We start from the raw sequence: 16808 nt of genomic DNA on the forward strand, positions 1-16808 counted from the left end.
AATAAAGATAAACATCATTAATAACGAGTGTAATATAAACATTTAAAATGGCAAACAGTATTGATGATGGTGGGATTATTTTTAGGCTGCTTGTATCCCTTCCCAAATTAGCATAAACCAGCCATTCTCAACTGGGAGAGATAAAAGAAACCAATGCTAAGTAAACAGGATATGAGAAAGTATATTTTATTTACCATAGTTTCTCATGAGAGATCAATTCAGTAACATAACAAGATGTTTTTCTGTCTGCATCTCTGAAATATTCTTCTCACAATTATATACTAGGTTCATTCTCAATTATTGGTTGTAATCAATGTAATATACAAATTCTTCAACAACCGTTATAATATTAATTCTCAATCTTTTCAAGTACATTTATATATTGTTTTCTTCTTTCATTCACATTGTTTATATCTATAAAACTCTAACTACCATCATCCACATTCATTCATCTATCACACATATAACAACTAACTAAAAGTTAAAATAACAGCATTTCACCTAAACGTCTCCAGATTTATATAAATGCCAGTGCTGCTTCCTCAATATTACTATAGTTCATACAACAGTAATCAGTTCACTTCCGGGGGGCTGTTAATTCAACCCCATCTGTGTGTTCCAATCCAGTCTTTCATTCCACATTCCCAGGTTGATCGGTACTGAAACTTGCTGTTTTCAAACTCATATTACACTCAATATTTATTGTTCAGCATTCCCTGGTGATCTCCTTACTCAAAAATTGGTGATGACTCTAGAGGATTCCAGCAACGTTGTTTACAAACAAGAGGAAAAAGTCTCTGGTCTTTCTGTGAAGTTGCTGCCTACTTTAGACCCTACATGAACTTGTTTCGCTATTAAAGCGTCTTCAGGGGTCTTTTCTTCTAAATAAAGCAACAGATTTACAAGACTCTTTTTCTGCAAACTGTCCTTCTTACAGATCATTATCTGATTCCCGTCTGGTTTTCTTAAGCTGTTAAAACAACATTCTTCTGCTGTTTACACTAGTCTCCTTCCCAGGCCCGCTTGCCTGTAGGGGTATCATAAATTCTTGAGTTTACACAGGTTCATGTTCTTTAATAAATTACAGGCTTCTCAATCTCTGATAGATCCCAAAGTCATACAGCTTTATCAATCTCTGACCTTTTAACCCATTCCATAATGCATATCTTGTGCTCGTATTTCTACAGGACATAAATATCTCGAATAGAATAAGAACTATATACTAATAACATTCATAAATAATATATGGATAAACATATATAGGCTATTAAAATGGTTTGCTAATATAAAGATTAAAATACCACTCTTAAGAGGGTATACTATGTGTATTTAAACAAGATAACGTGTTATAAATTACTATTATCTTCCTAAAAATACAGTTAGAAAGCGCATACACACTGTAAGGATCAGTTCAATCAAATAAGTTTTATATTACAAACAGATGCTTAAATCAACCAGCAGAGAATTAAAAAAGAGACATGAAAAGTGCATGTGGAAAAAATGGCAATAGGATTGATAAAAGGATATATGGCTAAACATCGCTAATGAGTACTAAAAACATAACTATGAGAAAAAGGCGTGAATTGTAATAATGCAAAAGACATAAACATAGCCAGTTATGGAGCTAAAAGAAAGCCGGTTAGGATGTTATAACTGGTTAGTTAAGATGCCATAACTGGTTAAACCGAGGTGCAAAAAGTGGGTACCGTATGAAAACTTTCTAAATAGATGATAAAATAATGTAAAAGGCATACCACCAGATTTCTGAAGTATTGAAAGACAAGACTACATAAAGAAGGGTATTGCATAGATAAAAATAATATGGGCAAAAGCGTGAGAGAGCCAAAGTGTATGACTGCTGGGTAAAAAATAGACACTAATGTAAAAACAACCGTATAAAAACTGGTTAACATCAGAAATCGCCTAAGTGTTCGCATTTATACAAGCTCTGCACAGCTGGGCAAGTCTGTTTTTAACTTTGTCTTTCCGCCTCTTAGGTGATTTCAGATGTATCCTATCAGGCCTGGTCGCTTTGTCTATTTTTAGTTTAGCCAGCTCCTCACGAACACAGTTGAGAGTCTGTCCTAGTCTTAATATACATCCACTCCCATTAGAATGTGTTGTATTTGTACTTTCTGCTGTATTTTTAGGAAGGTATAGTGCTCTATAACATATTTTCTGTTTAAATACATAATATACCCTCTTAAGAGCGGTATTTTACTCTATATATTAGCAGTCCATTTTAATAGCCTATATATGTTTTTCCATATATTTATGAATGTTATTAGTATACAGCTATTATAATTTGGCATTTGAAATATGTTTATATTACACTCATATCAAACATATAAATGGCAAGAGGCGTACTCACTCGCAAATGCGCAATAGAGACCCTCTCTGTCCCGCCCCCGCGTCAATACGTGATGACGGGGGCGTGACAGAGAGGGAACCTGCGCACCTGCGAGTGAGGGAACCGCCGTCGCCACCGCTCCCTCCCCCCCAGCGTTGCCGCTACCGCTCCCCCCACCCACCCGGAGTCGCCACCGCCACCCACCCTCCACCCGGGCCGGGTACCTGGCTTCACTATTCAAACCGCCGGAACGCAGCACACAGCTCATCTGAGCTGCCATTGGCCTTCCTTATATGCCTGTGTCCCGCCCTCGCCGACGTTACGACACACGAGGGCAGAACACACGCAGAGAAGAAGGAAGGCCGACGGCAGCTCAGATGAGCTGTGTGCTGCGTTCCGGCAGTTTGAATAGTGAAGCCAGGTACCCGGCCCGGGTGGCGGAGGGGCAGTGGCAACCCCGGGGGGGAGGGGCGGTGGCGACCTATCGGGGGGGGCCTTTCAACCCCCCCCCTTCCTTTACTAACCCGTTTTTACAGGCTCAACGGCTAGTTTAATTATATTTATCCTTTGTGTTGCTTCTGTTGCGACCCCTGAGGCAGGCGGCCATAGGTGCCCGGTATAAGAGGCTTGGGGAGGCTAAGCCTCCCCAGCTGCAAGCCCCAAGCGTCTCTCTCTCTCAGTCATCTATCATACCTCGTGATGTTAGAGCAGCAGTGAAAAGCATTGCAGGCTGCTGGGCTCCGTGCTTTGTTTTGCCTTCTCTCTCAGCTCTGGCCCGCCCTCATTTCCTGTTTACGCAAGGGCGGGCCAGAGCTGAGAGAGAAGGCAAAACAAAGCACGGAGCCCAGCAGCAGCCTGCAATGCTTTTCACTGCTGCTGTAACACCACGAGGTATGATAGATGACGTTTAGAATTTGGAGGAAGCTTGGAACTCGGAGGGAGGGGGGACCCTGGAACTGTCTGGGAGGGAGGGGGGAGGGGGACCCTGGAACTGTCTGACATGGAAGGAGGGAGGGAGGGGGGGACACAAACTGTCTGTGAGGGAGGGAGGGAGGGGGACCCTGGAACTGTCTGTGATGAGGTAACTTTCCAGTTCAGTATTTTGCCTTCATATCTGTTGTGTCATGTGTTTTTCATGTGTGATCAAGATGCAGTATTCTGCTAGCGTGTAGTATTTGCAGCCCTTTTTTCTGTTTTGTTTTCGTTTTGTTTCACTAGGTTGTGTACTGGTGTTTTAGAGCCAGGTGTAATTATAGTGCTGCCTTTCCACGCATAAGGTTGTAGCTCGTCCTGTCCTTGGAATTAGTGCTGTTATGGTTTGGTAAGGTTATGAGTGTGTTTTTGCACAACTTTGTGTATAGTGTTTTGCAGTGGAGAGATTGTGTGTTGGCCTTACTGAGGTGGCACCAAACATCAGAAAGGGTGTAGAGCCTAAATCATGACACACTATCTCTTGAAGGATCTACATATGGTCGTTAATAAAAGGAGCTCATTGTGAACACTAGCCACCCTAAAAGGGTGTTTTTTGGCTCTACACGTATCATGATATGATCCCTTGTTTCATATTGTTGACGGTCTGCATTTTCCGTATGGTAGTATATTGGTGTATTAGGTCTGCCCAGTGTAATATTTATGGTACAGTAAGGTTATGAGTGTGTTTTTGCACAAAGTTGTGCATAGTGTTTTGCAGTTGAGCAATTTTGGTTAGTATATGCTTTGAGCAACCACTTTATTCTTTGATATATGATACATATCTAATATCTAAATTTAATAAAAGGTATTAATCGTGATTATTTTATTTTTACTTATTTTTTTTTCTGTGTGTTGTCAGACAATTATGGATGTAAGCTCCGCCCCTGACCTCACCCCTAACCCTGCCCCCTTTAGCCTCCCCAGACAATTGGGCCACCGACCGCCTTTGCAGGCGGCTACATCCACCGAAACACGGCCCATGTTAGGTCCACATTCTGGTGCTTTCAATAAAGAATTTACAAGATCTGTCTCCCGTGTTGGTTGTTGTTTGTGTCATCCTCTACTTCCACAAAGCATACAGGGACAGGCTTCAAAACCTCAACTTGTATACTGTAGAAGAAAGGCAGGAGAGAGGGGATATGATAGAGAGGTTTAAATACCTCTGTGGCATTAATGTACAGGAGGTGAGCCTTTTACAAATAAAGGAAAACGCTGGAATCAGAGGGCATAGGATGATAATAAGAGGAAATAGGCTCAGGAGTAACCTAAGAAAATACTCTTTCACAGAAAGGGTGATGGACTCATAGAATGGCCTCCTGGTGGAGATCGTGGAGACGAGAACTGTATGAATTTAAGAAAGCATGGGACAGACACATAGGATCTCTTAGAAAGAGGCGGTTAATGGTTACTGAGGGTGAGCAGATTGGATGGGCCATTTGGCCCTTATCTGCTGTCAAGTTTCTATTAGTAGAATTATTACACACACATGCCTTGTTAGTCTAGACACCGTCTCATAAAATTATCCTACACATGTGCACTTAGTCACAAGACATATACCTAATTTTTACTTGTTATTTTTAACAGTAAGGGGTGTCTTCTACTTTCTTCTTCCCTGGCATCTCTTCTTCCAAGGTATACTCCTATTCAGCTTTTTGTATTGCTTTTCAAAATACAGCTTTTATAGGTAAAATAAGGTTTGCTTTAATGTTGAAATTTTTTTGCATCTAATTGTATTTGCTTCCTCTTGAACATTGCTTTCTTAGTACCTTTCTTTAAATAAAGCAAGCAAACTATCTCTGTTATCAAGATAACCTTTTTACTAAATAGAGGAAAGGGCTTCAGAAACTCAACAACCGCTGATCCAACTTATAATTGGACCGCTGATTGCTTTACTCTGCTCTACGTGGCCAATTATTCGACCCACGTTGGCGAGAATCCTCATCAGTCACAATCCTCTTTACTAGCACTAGCAGTAATATATTTTTTTACACTTTTTTAAAGAAATTTTTTGTATATACATGCTGTGCAATATCGCAAAACAAATACTTAGCTGCGGCTGTGCTGGAATGGTAGCAAATGCCCGCACCCAACAGCGAGCCGCTGTTTCGCTCAATGCTTCTAGGGGGCCGGACTTTTACATCTTTTCACAGCACCTACGATAATAAGAAACACATTCTTACTAACGATTATCCTTTCAGAGAGGAGCGCTCCTTACATCAACTATACCTATGGGACCGGGAGATACCTTCCACAAGCCATCAGCCAGCGTAATCCTATCTTCTGTACTGACCCGGGGCAATTTAAACTACTTCCGGGTTGTTCTCTACCAATCCTAACCTTCAATCTACTTGGAAGTTAGAAGATTACTTATAGAATATTAATTAAAGGAAAGCCTTCCATTCAATTTTGTTGTTAAGACCTTGCGGTACTAAGGATTTTAATTTATAGATCCAACGCTGTTCTCTTTGTGTCAAATACCGATCACGATCTCCGCCCCGAATATGGGCGGGGACGTGATCTATCACAGTACATCTATAGTCTTCAAATTTGTGCGAGTACTCTACACTATGTTGTACTAGCGGAGCTTCCGCCACACTATATTTTAAATTATGCTTGTGATCACTGAGCCTATTCTTCAACATACGTGTCGTTGGAAGCTGTGTGCAAAGTCTTAGTGTGTTGTGTTGTCCAACCTTGGTCCTCGAGGGTCACATTCCAGTTCCAGTTGGGTTTTCAGGATTTCCTCAATGAATATGCATGAGATCTGTTTGCATGCACTACCTCCATTGTATTCAAATAGATCACACGCATATTTATTGGGGAAAACCTGACCTGGCTAGGGTTTGATTTGGACACCTCTGCAGTAAAGCAAGGTTTCTGCATTGTCCCCACAGAAAGGGGTGTAGAAGTGGTGGGGAATAGCTGGGGACTGCACCTTACAGTTAACGTGGAAGCAATTACCACAGATTAACTATTTAATGTGTATATTATGCCTTATAAGGTACAGCAAACTGCATTGCACATTATTTGCAAGCTAAATGCTGGAAATGCCCAGCAGTGACCTCGGAGGTTCTGCAGTTACCGTATATTAATTTTGGCTTTTACCACATGGTAAGCGCTAAACCTTAGTACAGCTTAATAAATATGGCCTTTATTCTTCAACCTTTTGTTGCTCTCCTTGTATGTTTTTTGAAGTTATTCTTTAGGTTTTTCAGCAGCTTTTTCTTCTCACCATTCTTGCTCTGTGTTTTGACCTTCTTAGTATGAGACTTGAACCATTTGTAAATTAAATCACCCCCTCTTGATGTTTGTTGTGGCCATCAGAATTTTGATGAGCCTTGAGTTTGTGGGGCTTTTTTCCATTCATGAAGAAATAAATAGAAAAATAAGCTTCCCTAGGTCTTGGTTGCCTGGAATCTACTGGGCTTGTCAGTGTATGATACAAATGTAGTTTCTATTTATTTATTTTATTTACTAGCATATATTTATCGCCTTTTTGAAGGAATTAACTCAAGGCGATGTACACTAAGAATAGATCAAACATGAGCAATAGGCAATTACAGCAGTAAAAATATTCAAATATCAATGCAAAGTATGCCATAGTATACTACTTACAATGTCAACACAGTACGCAATAGAACATTTTAATTGATAGTGAAGGGTAAAGCTAAGATGGAACATATTGATAGGTAAGAGAGTAAGAAGAGTTAGAAAGTAAGTTACACATGAGGTCAGAGAGATGGTTAAATATTATCTCAGCTAGGGTAGGAGTGGATAAACATGTTCTGCTATAGCATGTGCTGCCCCTGTCACTCCTTGTGTGTGTGTGAGTGAGACTAACAAGTTAGTTACTTTTTCCATTAAAGGCCTGGTTGAAGAACCAAGCTTTCACCTTCCTGAAGTAGAGATAGTTTTGTGTTAAGTTGCATGCTTTTATAACATTGTCTCAGGATGCTGTTTCAGGCATTGAAGATACTCTATAAGAATGGACTGTCGGGGAGAAGGGGGGGGGGGGGTGCGACATAGGGTTGTCAGGGAATTATTAGCAAAGGCATGGGGGGGGTGGGTTAAGGTTTGTATTCAGGAGTGGGCGGGTTGAGGGGAGAGGCAGATTGGGTAGGGGGTTGCACTTGGGACTTTGGGACTAGAGAATGACACAGGGACAAAATTTGTCCCCACCCAATCCCCGTGGGTTCTGTCTCCGTCCTCACCCCATCCCCGCAGGTTCTGTCTCTGTCCCCGCCCCATCCCCGCAGGCACTTTTTCCATCCCCGCCACATCCCCGCAGGTTTTGTTTCCATCCCCGCCACATCCCCACAGGTTTTGTTTCCGTCCCCGCCACATCCCCGCAGGTTTTGTTTCCATCCCTGCCACATCCCCGCCACATAGAATTGAAGCTACCTTATCCCCAAATGTGGAGTAGGAGCCTGTTCTTTGGCTTATGCAGATACAACTTTTCTGGTCCCAGATTGTTCGTTATTTGTCATACTTAAATTATCACCACTTAATTTATTGTTTGGTAAAACTGCAGACTGTGGTACCTCGATTAAAGAGGAGTGTTCGTTACAGGGGCTTGGCTGCTATGGGGCCACGGGGGCCTTGGCCCCCGTAGGTTTGGCCCTGGAATCCCTGCCGGCGACCCTCTCAACCCCCCCTCCCGCCGCCAACCCGCCGCCTGCTACCTTTGCTGGCGGGGGACCCCAACCCCCGCCAGCCGAAGTCTTCTTCCTTCATTTGGTTTCTCAGTCTGACGTCCTGCATGTCAGACTCACAGAAACAGACCGAAGCCTTGCAGAGCTTCATTCTGTTTCTGTGAGTCATGCAGGACGTCAGACTGAGAAACCAAACGAAGGAAGACTTTGGCTGGCGGGAGTTGGGGTCCCCCCGCCAGCAAAGGTAGGCGACAGCGGGTCGAGAGGGTCGTCGACGGGGGGGTGGGGGGGGGTCAAAGTTGTTGGAGGGGTTGGCGGTGGCAGGGGGGGCTAAAATGTGCCCCCTCACCTCAGCTCTGGACCCCCCTACCGCTGAAGTCTGGGTACGCCCCTGGTTTGTTACTGATTAAAGCCAGTAGTAATGTAAAATGTTGTATAATGCAATATTGTTTGTGTGGGCACAGACCCACCCTCTTACTGGCACTGGAGAAATAAATTGTATGAGCCCATGATTTTGAAGAGTAGAGATAATCATCTTTTTATTTTAAAGAAGGAAATTATTTCTATGCATTTGTAAGTTATACATTCAATCATTGCCTATAAGGGTGAGAAGTAGAATCCTTAATGGACCCTGTTAGTTATATATGGTTCTATTAGTTCCATGTTGTCACTGTCCTTGGGGTACGGATGGGGGGTATATTTAGAGAGAGGGGTAAGATATTCTAGAGGGAAGAGAATATGGTGGGGTTGAGTAACCGAAGGGATAAACATGCTGCTGCTTTTTTCATAGAGTGATGTAGAAGTAGTTTTATTGTGGGTTGAAATGTTATTTTACTTTCTTTGTATTACTGTTTATCCAATCAATAAAAAAAAAGAACTAAAAAAGTAAGGGAAGGTGCATGCAGACATTAACACCTGCTCCAAGCCAGATGTAATTGTATTCATGCATGTGCCAGAAAGGATAGGCGCAAATATGCTTATTTTATACAGTACATGGATAAATACCAGCCCTGTTCCTGCTCCATCTGTTCTTCATTCCCAGGAATGCATGTATGTACACTTACTTTGTAGGTGCACATACCCCTGGGAAGTGTTATAAGAGCCCACTGAAGCATGAGATATCAAGTCCCTTATAAAATTTCCCCTGTTGGGGAGTATGTGTAATGAAAACAGTTCCTTAGTCTTCACAGAAGAGAGCCTAGAAAGACAAAACATTTCATTATTAGATCTGGAATTCATACAGTAAATTAGAGCCCCTCAACTATATTGTCAGGGGCTACAAATGATCAGAAAAAGAAGCGATGCAAATTAGCCTGCTAAATACTAAGGACCCAGTTTACTAGGCTACGCTAGCGTTTTTATGCGCGCTAAATGCCAGAGATACCCATATATCCCTATAGGTGTCTCTAGCGTTAGCGTACGCTAATTTTTAGTGCACGCTAAAAATGCTAGTGTGCCTATAGAGCAGCTTAGTAAACAGGGCCCTAAATTTTGAGTAATTTACTGTAATAATCTTTGGATAGCCTAAAAACAAGAATAATTGCAGCTTCTGCACTCTTGTATTTTTATTGTGCTAAACATCTGATCTTTTAAACTGCAATTGTTTAAGGCTGCTTCTTTTCCACACTGATTTTTCATTTAGTAAATCTAAACCTACTTACTTCCAGAGGTTTTCTTTGTGGCCTGTTCTAAAACGTTTTAATTTATTTTAGATTTTAAAATCTTAGATTAACAGGGTGCTATGTCTGTCTGCAATTATATTGCAAAACTGACATTTTTGCCAGAAGAATTGTGGTGTGTTGTGTTTCAGCCAGTTCATTTGCTCTGACTATTCTATAAGAAGTGGCTTACATTTATATGCCAACTCTGTGCCTAAATGTGCAGGACATTGACATTTAGATGTCTAAGTGTACACTTACCTGTGAAAATGTCATTTGGAGGGGCATTTTTGAAGAAACGTCTAAGTTGGAATTTGGACGTTTTAGAAAGACGTCCAAATTCGGAGGTGGGGAGAAGGTCATTTTTAAAAAAAGATGGACGTCCATCTTTTGTTTCAAAAATACCAAGATGTTCTGAGATTTGAACGTCCTTTTTTTTTTTTTTGGGTCCATTTTCAAACAAAAAACGTCCAAATGCAAGACTTCCAAAACAGAGGAGGAGTTGCTTAATGGTTAGTGCAGCGGGCTTTGATCCTGGCAACATGGGTTCAATTCCCACTGCTGTTCCTTGAGACTTTGGGCAAGTAAAATACAGAAAAGACATTTTTGGATATGACATCTAAGTCTGAATTTTTACGTTTTTTGGAAAGCGTCCAAAATCAGAACAGGAAAGGTCATTTTCTACCAAAAAAGTCTATCTTTTCCTTTTGAAAGTGCTGTTTGAAAAATTGTTTTGTGATTTGGGGGAGTAAGGGGAGGTGATCTCTGATTCCATCCAGTGGTCATTTGGGGCACCTCTTGTTTGGAGTAGAGGAGTAGCCTAGTGGTTAGTGCCGCAGACTTTGATCCTGGGAAAGTGGGTTCAAGTCCCACTGCAACTATTCGTAATAAAAACAGGTCTAGCTCGAAACGTCTAAGTTTTAGTCTTAGTGGATGTCTTTGTTTTGTTCCATTATTGCTGAAAGACGTTCATGTCTTAGAAACGCCGAAGTCCTACCTTGAACACGGCCCAGGCACGCCCCCTTTAGATTTGGACGTCCTGACGGACTTCAGAGAGAGACATCCAAAAAGAGGTTTTGGTGATACTGATTTGGACGTTTCTGTGAGATAAATGTCCAAATGCTGACATGTCACTTTTTGGACATCTATCTCTTTTGAAAATGAGCCTGTTAGGCCCCTAAGTCATAGTCTGCAAGTAGGCAGCCAGACATTTAGGTGGGCAACTTACAGAATACTGTAAGCTGTCCATGTGTCTGCTAGGTTTAGGCACCCTCATTTATGTCAGGTTTACAGGAGGTGTAAAGGGGGGGGGGAGAGGCAGGGGCACTTAAATGTACACCAAAATATTGTGTACATAAATATACACTAATATTCAATAAGCACACTTGGGTGCCCAACAAGTGTCCATAGAGAATAGGCTTTCACCCCCCCATAACATAAATTCCTTAATAAATATATATATTTTTAAACCCATACATAATAATGATCAGCTTTACTTGAATATAATCTTTGATAAAAAAAAAATACTTTTCCTGAATCTTACATCTGTTTTTTTCTGTTGCAAAACCACAGGACTATTATAATATCATTAAGAATCCGATGGATTTGAGCACAATTAAAAGGCGTTTGGAGTATAAGTATTATATGAAGTCTATGGATTGCATAGAAGATTTCAATGCCATGTTTACAAACTGTTATGTTTACAATCGGGTATGTACAATCCAATTATTTTTTTTTAAACTGGAGATTTGAAAAGATGTGTACTGTACCTACAGTTTTGTAGAATGTTGTGTAATTAAGGGGGCTTATTTTGATAATTTAACATTTTGTACTAGCTTTCATTTTATCTTTGAGCAGTAACTAATTGATTAAACTCCACTGAGTGTTTTGAAAAACAGGAGGGAAAACATTTGAGACGCTCAGTTACTTGTGCATTGCAAGCATTACTTTAACTGAGGAGTTTTTTCATGAGTCTGAAAAAACTCCTATTAAACTTTATTTCAGTTATATTTCAATTAAGTGTTTTTCATAGCAGCGCTTCTGTTTCACAAGTAAGCTTCATAAGGAGCAATAGCAATGGACTCCTTAACAAACTTCACCGGGAGAAACAGTTTCTTTTTCTGTATTCTCATTTTCTTCATGCAAAAACGCAGCTCACTTGTTTTACTGCTGTGGTAAAACAAGTGAGCTGCATTTTTGCATGAAAGAAAAACTGTTTCTCCCAGTGAAGTTTAAGGAATCCACTGCTATTGCTCCTGATGAAGCTTATTTATGAAACAGTAGCGCTCTGTTCTGAAAAAACTTTATTAAAATATAACTGATATAGGGGCCCTTTTACAGAGCGGTGGTAAACCCAACGTTGGCTTACCGCTTGCTCTTCCGGGACTACCGCCAGCCCAACGAGGCCACCAGTGCTAGTCCTGCCCCGAGTATGCGCCAAAGAAATCCCCCAGAAATGGCTTTTGCGACAGTAACATGGTGGTAATCAGGCATCCACTGTGCGCTGCCCGGTTACCACTGGGTTAGCATGGGAGCCCTTATCGCCACCTCGGTGGGTGGCGATAAGGGCTTCCCGCCACATGGCCACGTGATAAGAGCTTTCATACTGCATGGCCATGTGTGTCTGGGGGCTTTTTACCCACTGCACTAAAAAGGGCCCTGGTGCATGGGAAAACGGCCCCTGCTGCTAGCACAGGGCCCTTTTCCCTGCAGCTTGGTAAAAGGACCCCATAAAGTTTAATAGGAGGTTTTTTAGACTCATGAAGAAGCTCCTCAGTTAAAGTAGTGCTTGTAATGCACAGGTAACTGAGCATCTGAAGTCTTTCCCTCCTGTTTTTCAAATCAGTGTTGCTTAGTTACTTGCTGCTTTTTGTTTTGTTTTGATATTTATTATATTGGCAAGTATTAAGCCTATTGTTCGTCGTCTTATCTTTGAGGCAATTTTCCACTGAACACTTTTGTTAATCCCGATATTTAGAGTTCAGATAGGAGTAAACAAAGGGGCCCTTTTACTATTTTGCTGCATGGCAACCCGGAGCTACCGCCAGCCCAACGCAGGTGCCGGTGGTAGCTCCACCCCCAGCACATGCCATTTTCCAGTGCTAGCGGAAATATTGAAAAAATATGTCCGCAGGGGATTGCCTGACAATAAAGAGGCAGCATTGTGCACTGCCCAGTTAACGCGGGAGCCCTTACCACCATCTCAGTGGGTGACGGTGATTGCTTCCCCTCCCCCCCCCCCAAATGGGCACGCGGCAAGTGCGAACTTAGTGCACGGCCATTTCATTTTTGGTTATTTCACTCGCTGCGGTAAAAGGGGCCCTGGTGTGCGGCAAAAACGACCTCTATTGCAGGGCCCCTTCTACCCCATCTTAGTAAAAGGGCCCCAAGGTAAGTAGGTGGATTGCAGGTAATTCTAAATAACGTTCAGGCATCTCACCAATACAAGTAAAGTATGACTTAAAATTGGGAGTATAGCCAAAACAGATGTAAATCTTTTTATTCGACTGATGTGAAAGCATAAAACTTGGGGGAAGGGGGGGATTTCTGGTTTAAAAAAAGACCTAAAAGGGGTATAAAGTTAAATATTGATGTTTTTGCATTTTATTTAAAGGATACCAGGGTTGAATTCCATGAAATCACTTGCTGTACATACACAAAATTTACAAGGAGTTTTCATTCTTTTTTTTGTTTGGTTTGTGTTGTTTTTTGTTTTGTAGCCTGGTGATGATATTGTTTTGATGGCACAAACACTGGAAAAGATTTTTTTGCAGAAGGTTGCACACATGCCACAAGAAGAAAGAGAAATATCTGTGCTGGGAAACAGAGGAAAGAGCAAAGGAAAATCAACAAGGGGTAAATATATGCTGCAAGCTTCTAAATTTCCTGCAAAAGACTATTTGATCTAATAATTCATAGTTTAAGACCACAGTAATATTGATGGTACTGTTCAGATCTGTTAAAATATGTTGAATCCCAATGAACTGCACAGATTACAGACCTATAATAATGTACTGTTCATGCCAGGAGACTTCAGAAAAAATTGAGTTTGAAGCTTTTTTAAAACATTTTGTAGGCATTCTTATATAAATTGTAGCAAAGAATACCTTATGGGGACAGTCCATGTGACCTAGTATGAGCAGAAAACCAGCAAATGGATTGAGGTAGTATTTGAGATGTAACAGTTGTGCATTTTAGAAAAGGAAAATGGTGAGAGTTGAAAACTTTTCAGGAGAGGTTATTTGCTTCCATCAAGTTCTGCACCTCATCTATTGCAGTAGCCAATCTCAGTCACCAGCCAATACCTGACAGATCCCAACAAGTAGATGAATTTCTTACTGCTTACTTCTAGAAAAAAAAAAAAGAGGTTGCTTTTCCCACATCCTACCTGACTAATAATTGAAGGGCTTATTTCCAAAACTCACTTAAGTCCATATTAGTTCCATCGGACTTAGTTGGTTTTTCAGTTGTTTATAGGATTTTCTTCCAGGAACTTATCCAAATCCTTTTTTAAACCCACCTATTGTGGATACCTCGACAGCCTCCTCTAGTAACAAATTTCACAGCTTAGTTGTGCATTAAGTGATAAACTTTTCAGCTTACTTTAAATATATTTTAGTTTAATAGAATGCTAGTCCTATTGCTAGTTTAAATGGTAAATAGATGTTTTCTGTTCCACTCATTTTATAATTCCCTGTCACATCACCCCTGTGTCTCTAAGCTGACAGTGGATTATGGATGAGAAGGTTCACAGCAAGCCTAGAAAAAACTGGTACAACAAGACATCTGTAGATCCTGTAATAAAGAACTAGGAATGCTACTACTATTACTGCTAATCATTTCTATAGCACTACTAGACACATGCAGCACTGTACACATTATATACAGGTACTTTCTCTGTCCCTAGGGGGCCCACAATCTATGTTTTTTGTACCTGGGGCAATGGAGGGTTACGTGACTTGCCCAAGGTCACAAGGAGCTGCAGTGGGAATCAAACCCAGGTTGCCAGGATCAAAGCCCGCTACACTAACCGTTAGGCTACTCCATAACTGGCTGCAAAGTTCTGATGGCAGAAAATTACTATACAGAAGGTACATTAAGATAGCACATCTCATGCATCCATTGGAAACTTTTTAAACATTACCGCATTGCTGTGCCAGAAAAGTACATGGATCATGACCCAGAGAGAATTATGGAGAATGAAGAGGTTATAATCACTTGGTACATTCCCATTTCAACTGATAAAAAGCTAGATGCAAGAAAACCAGATATAGGAGCCCTTTGGAGGGTGTGGCAAGATGGCGGCATGGCTTTTAGTGGTGTGAACCCAATGGTAGCTGAACAGGAAAAAACCCACGAGAAAACCAATGGCAAATGCAGAAGTGGGAAATGAAGGACAGCTAGACAAGCCTCTGGTTCAATCAATCCACTTTATTTTTCAAACATATTTAAAGGCTCGACATGGCAACCGGTGTTTTGGCATACGAGATGCATGCTCAGGAGTCTTGTAGGGGTATATTCAAGAGGGCAAACTCCTAATTTATATATCCAGAGGTACTTAGCTGACAGAACACTACTAAATAGCAATTATTCTGGACTCGTGTCTAGGGCCTCTTTGGTCCTATGACTAGCTAGCTGTGCTGGAAAAAGAAACAATGCCACAGATGGAATATATTATGATTTATTAGGAATAGAAAAATACTAGTTATATATATGTGGCAAATTCAAAGCAGATTACAAAACTAGATAAGTTACCAAAATAGATTATCACCAAAATATATACAAAGATATATGATTATCCAAATGGACTATCTAGATAAGTGATTACACAACCAATCACAATACTGATATCCTAATGATTATTATGAGAACTTACACCACACGTCTTATGCAAAATACACAGCAGCTAAATTCACAGACCCACCAGTCCTGACATAAAAACAATCTGTCACAGACAAAAGCTAAGGACTAATTATCCCCATGACCATAGGTAGTATATCCAGTTACCTCACCTTGCCATCTGTCATGGCGGACTTCCAATGGTAAAGGAGCGGATTCCTCCTTGGAGACTCAAGCTGAAGCCTCAGCGAGTCTCTCAGTCCAGGAATAAAGTCCAAGGTCTGTATTCTGGATACAAATAGCACAGTCTTTAAGTAAGGCCCTATATTGTAGCTGAGCTAACCATGTTAGTTTATAACAAGGGCTGCAGTTCACTGGTGTTTTAGGAAGTCAGTCTCTTGCTCTCTCTCTCAGAGCCTTCTAACCTCCATTGAGTCTTCTAATCTTCTTCAGTCCAACATTGGCATCCAAGGGTCAGATGATACCTGTGGACCAATCACAGACGGTGTAATAATGTCCAGCCAGCTTCATGATCATGAAGAGAGGCCTTTGTTATAGGAAAGAACTGTTATCGATGGCATGCAAACCTCCCTGCCGGATCCCGTACTCCTGAAGCCATCTGTCTCTCTCTCTCTTCCATTCTTCCCAGGAGATAACTGGGACGTAATCTACTTAGATTTCAGCAAAGCTTTTGACACTGTTCCCCACAGGAGGCTCTTGAATAAATTGGACAGGCTGAAGATAGGACCTGAAGTGGTGAACTGGATTAGGAACTGGTTGACGGACAGAAACCAGAGGGTGGTGGTGAATGGAATTCGCTTGGAGGAGGGGAAGGTGAGTAGTGGAGTGCCTCAGGGATTTGTGGTGGGACCGATTCTGTTCAATATATTTGTGAGTGACATTGCCGAAGGGTTAGAAGGTAAAGTTTGCCTTTTTGCGGACGATACTAAGATTTGTAACAGAGTGGACACCGAGGAGGGAGTGGAAAACATGAAAAAGGATCTGCGGAAACTAGAAGAATGGTCTAAGGTTTGGCAATTAAAATTCAATGCGAAGAAATGCAAAGTGATGCACTTAGGGAGTAGAAATCCACAGGAGAAGTATGTGTTAGGCGGGGAGAGTCTGATAGTTACGGACGGGGAGAGGGATCTTGGGGTGATAGTATCTGAGGATCTGAAGGCGACGAAACAGTGTGACAAGGCGGTGGCCTTAGCCAGAAGGTTGCTAAGCTGTATAGAGAGAGGTGTGACCAGCAGAAGAAAAGAGGTGTTGATGCCCCTGTATAAGTCATTGGTGAGGCCTCACCTGGAGTATTGTGTTCAGTTCTGGAGGCCGTAC

At 41.4% G+C, this 16808-nt stretch overlaps 1 protein-coding gene across 1 annotated transcript in view; it reads left to right on the plus strand.

Moving 5' to 3' along the window:
- The window catches only part of BRDT (bromodomain testis associated), a 296166-nt gene that overhangs the window by 74405 nt on the left and 204953 nt on the right, over positions 1-16808 (plus strand). The window contains 2 exon segments of the mRNA XM_030206522.1: positions 11205-11342; positions 13352-13487. Coding sequence (XP_030062382.1) covers positions 11205-11342; positions 13352-13487 — 274 coding nt within the window.

Source organism: Microcaecilia unicolor, chromosome 6 (genome assembly GCF_901765095.1).
Source record: "Microcaecilia unicolor chromosome 6, aMicUni1.1, whole genome shotgun sequence".
Lineage (NCBI taxonomy): Eukaryota > Metazoa > Chordata > Amphibia > Gymnophiona > Siphonopidae > Microcaecilia > Microcaecilia unicolor.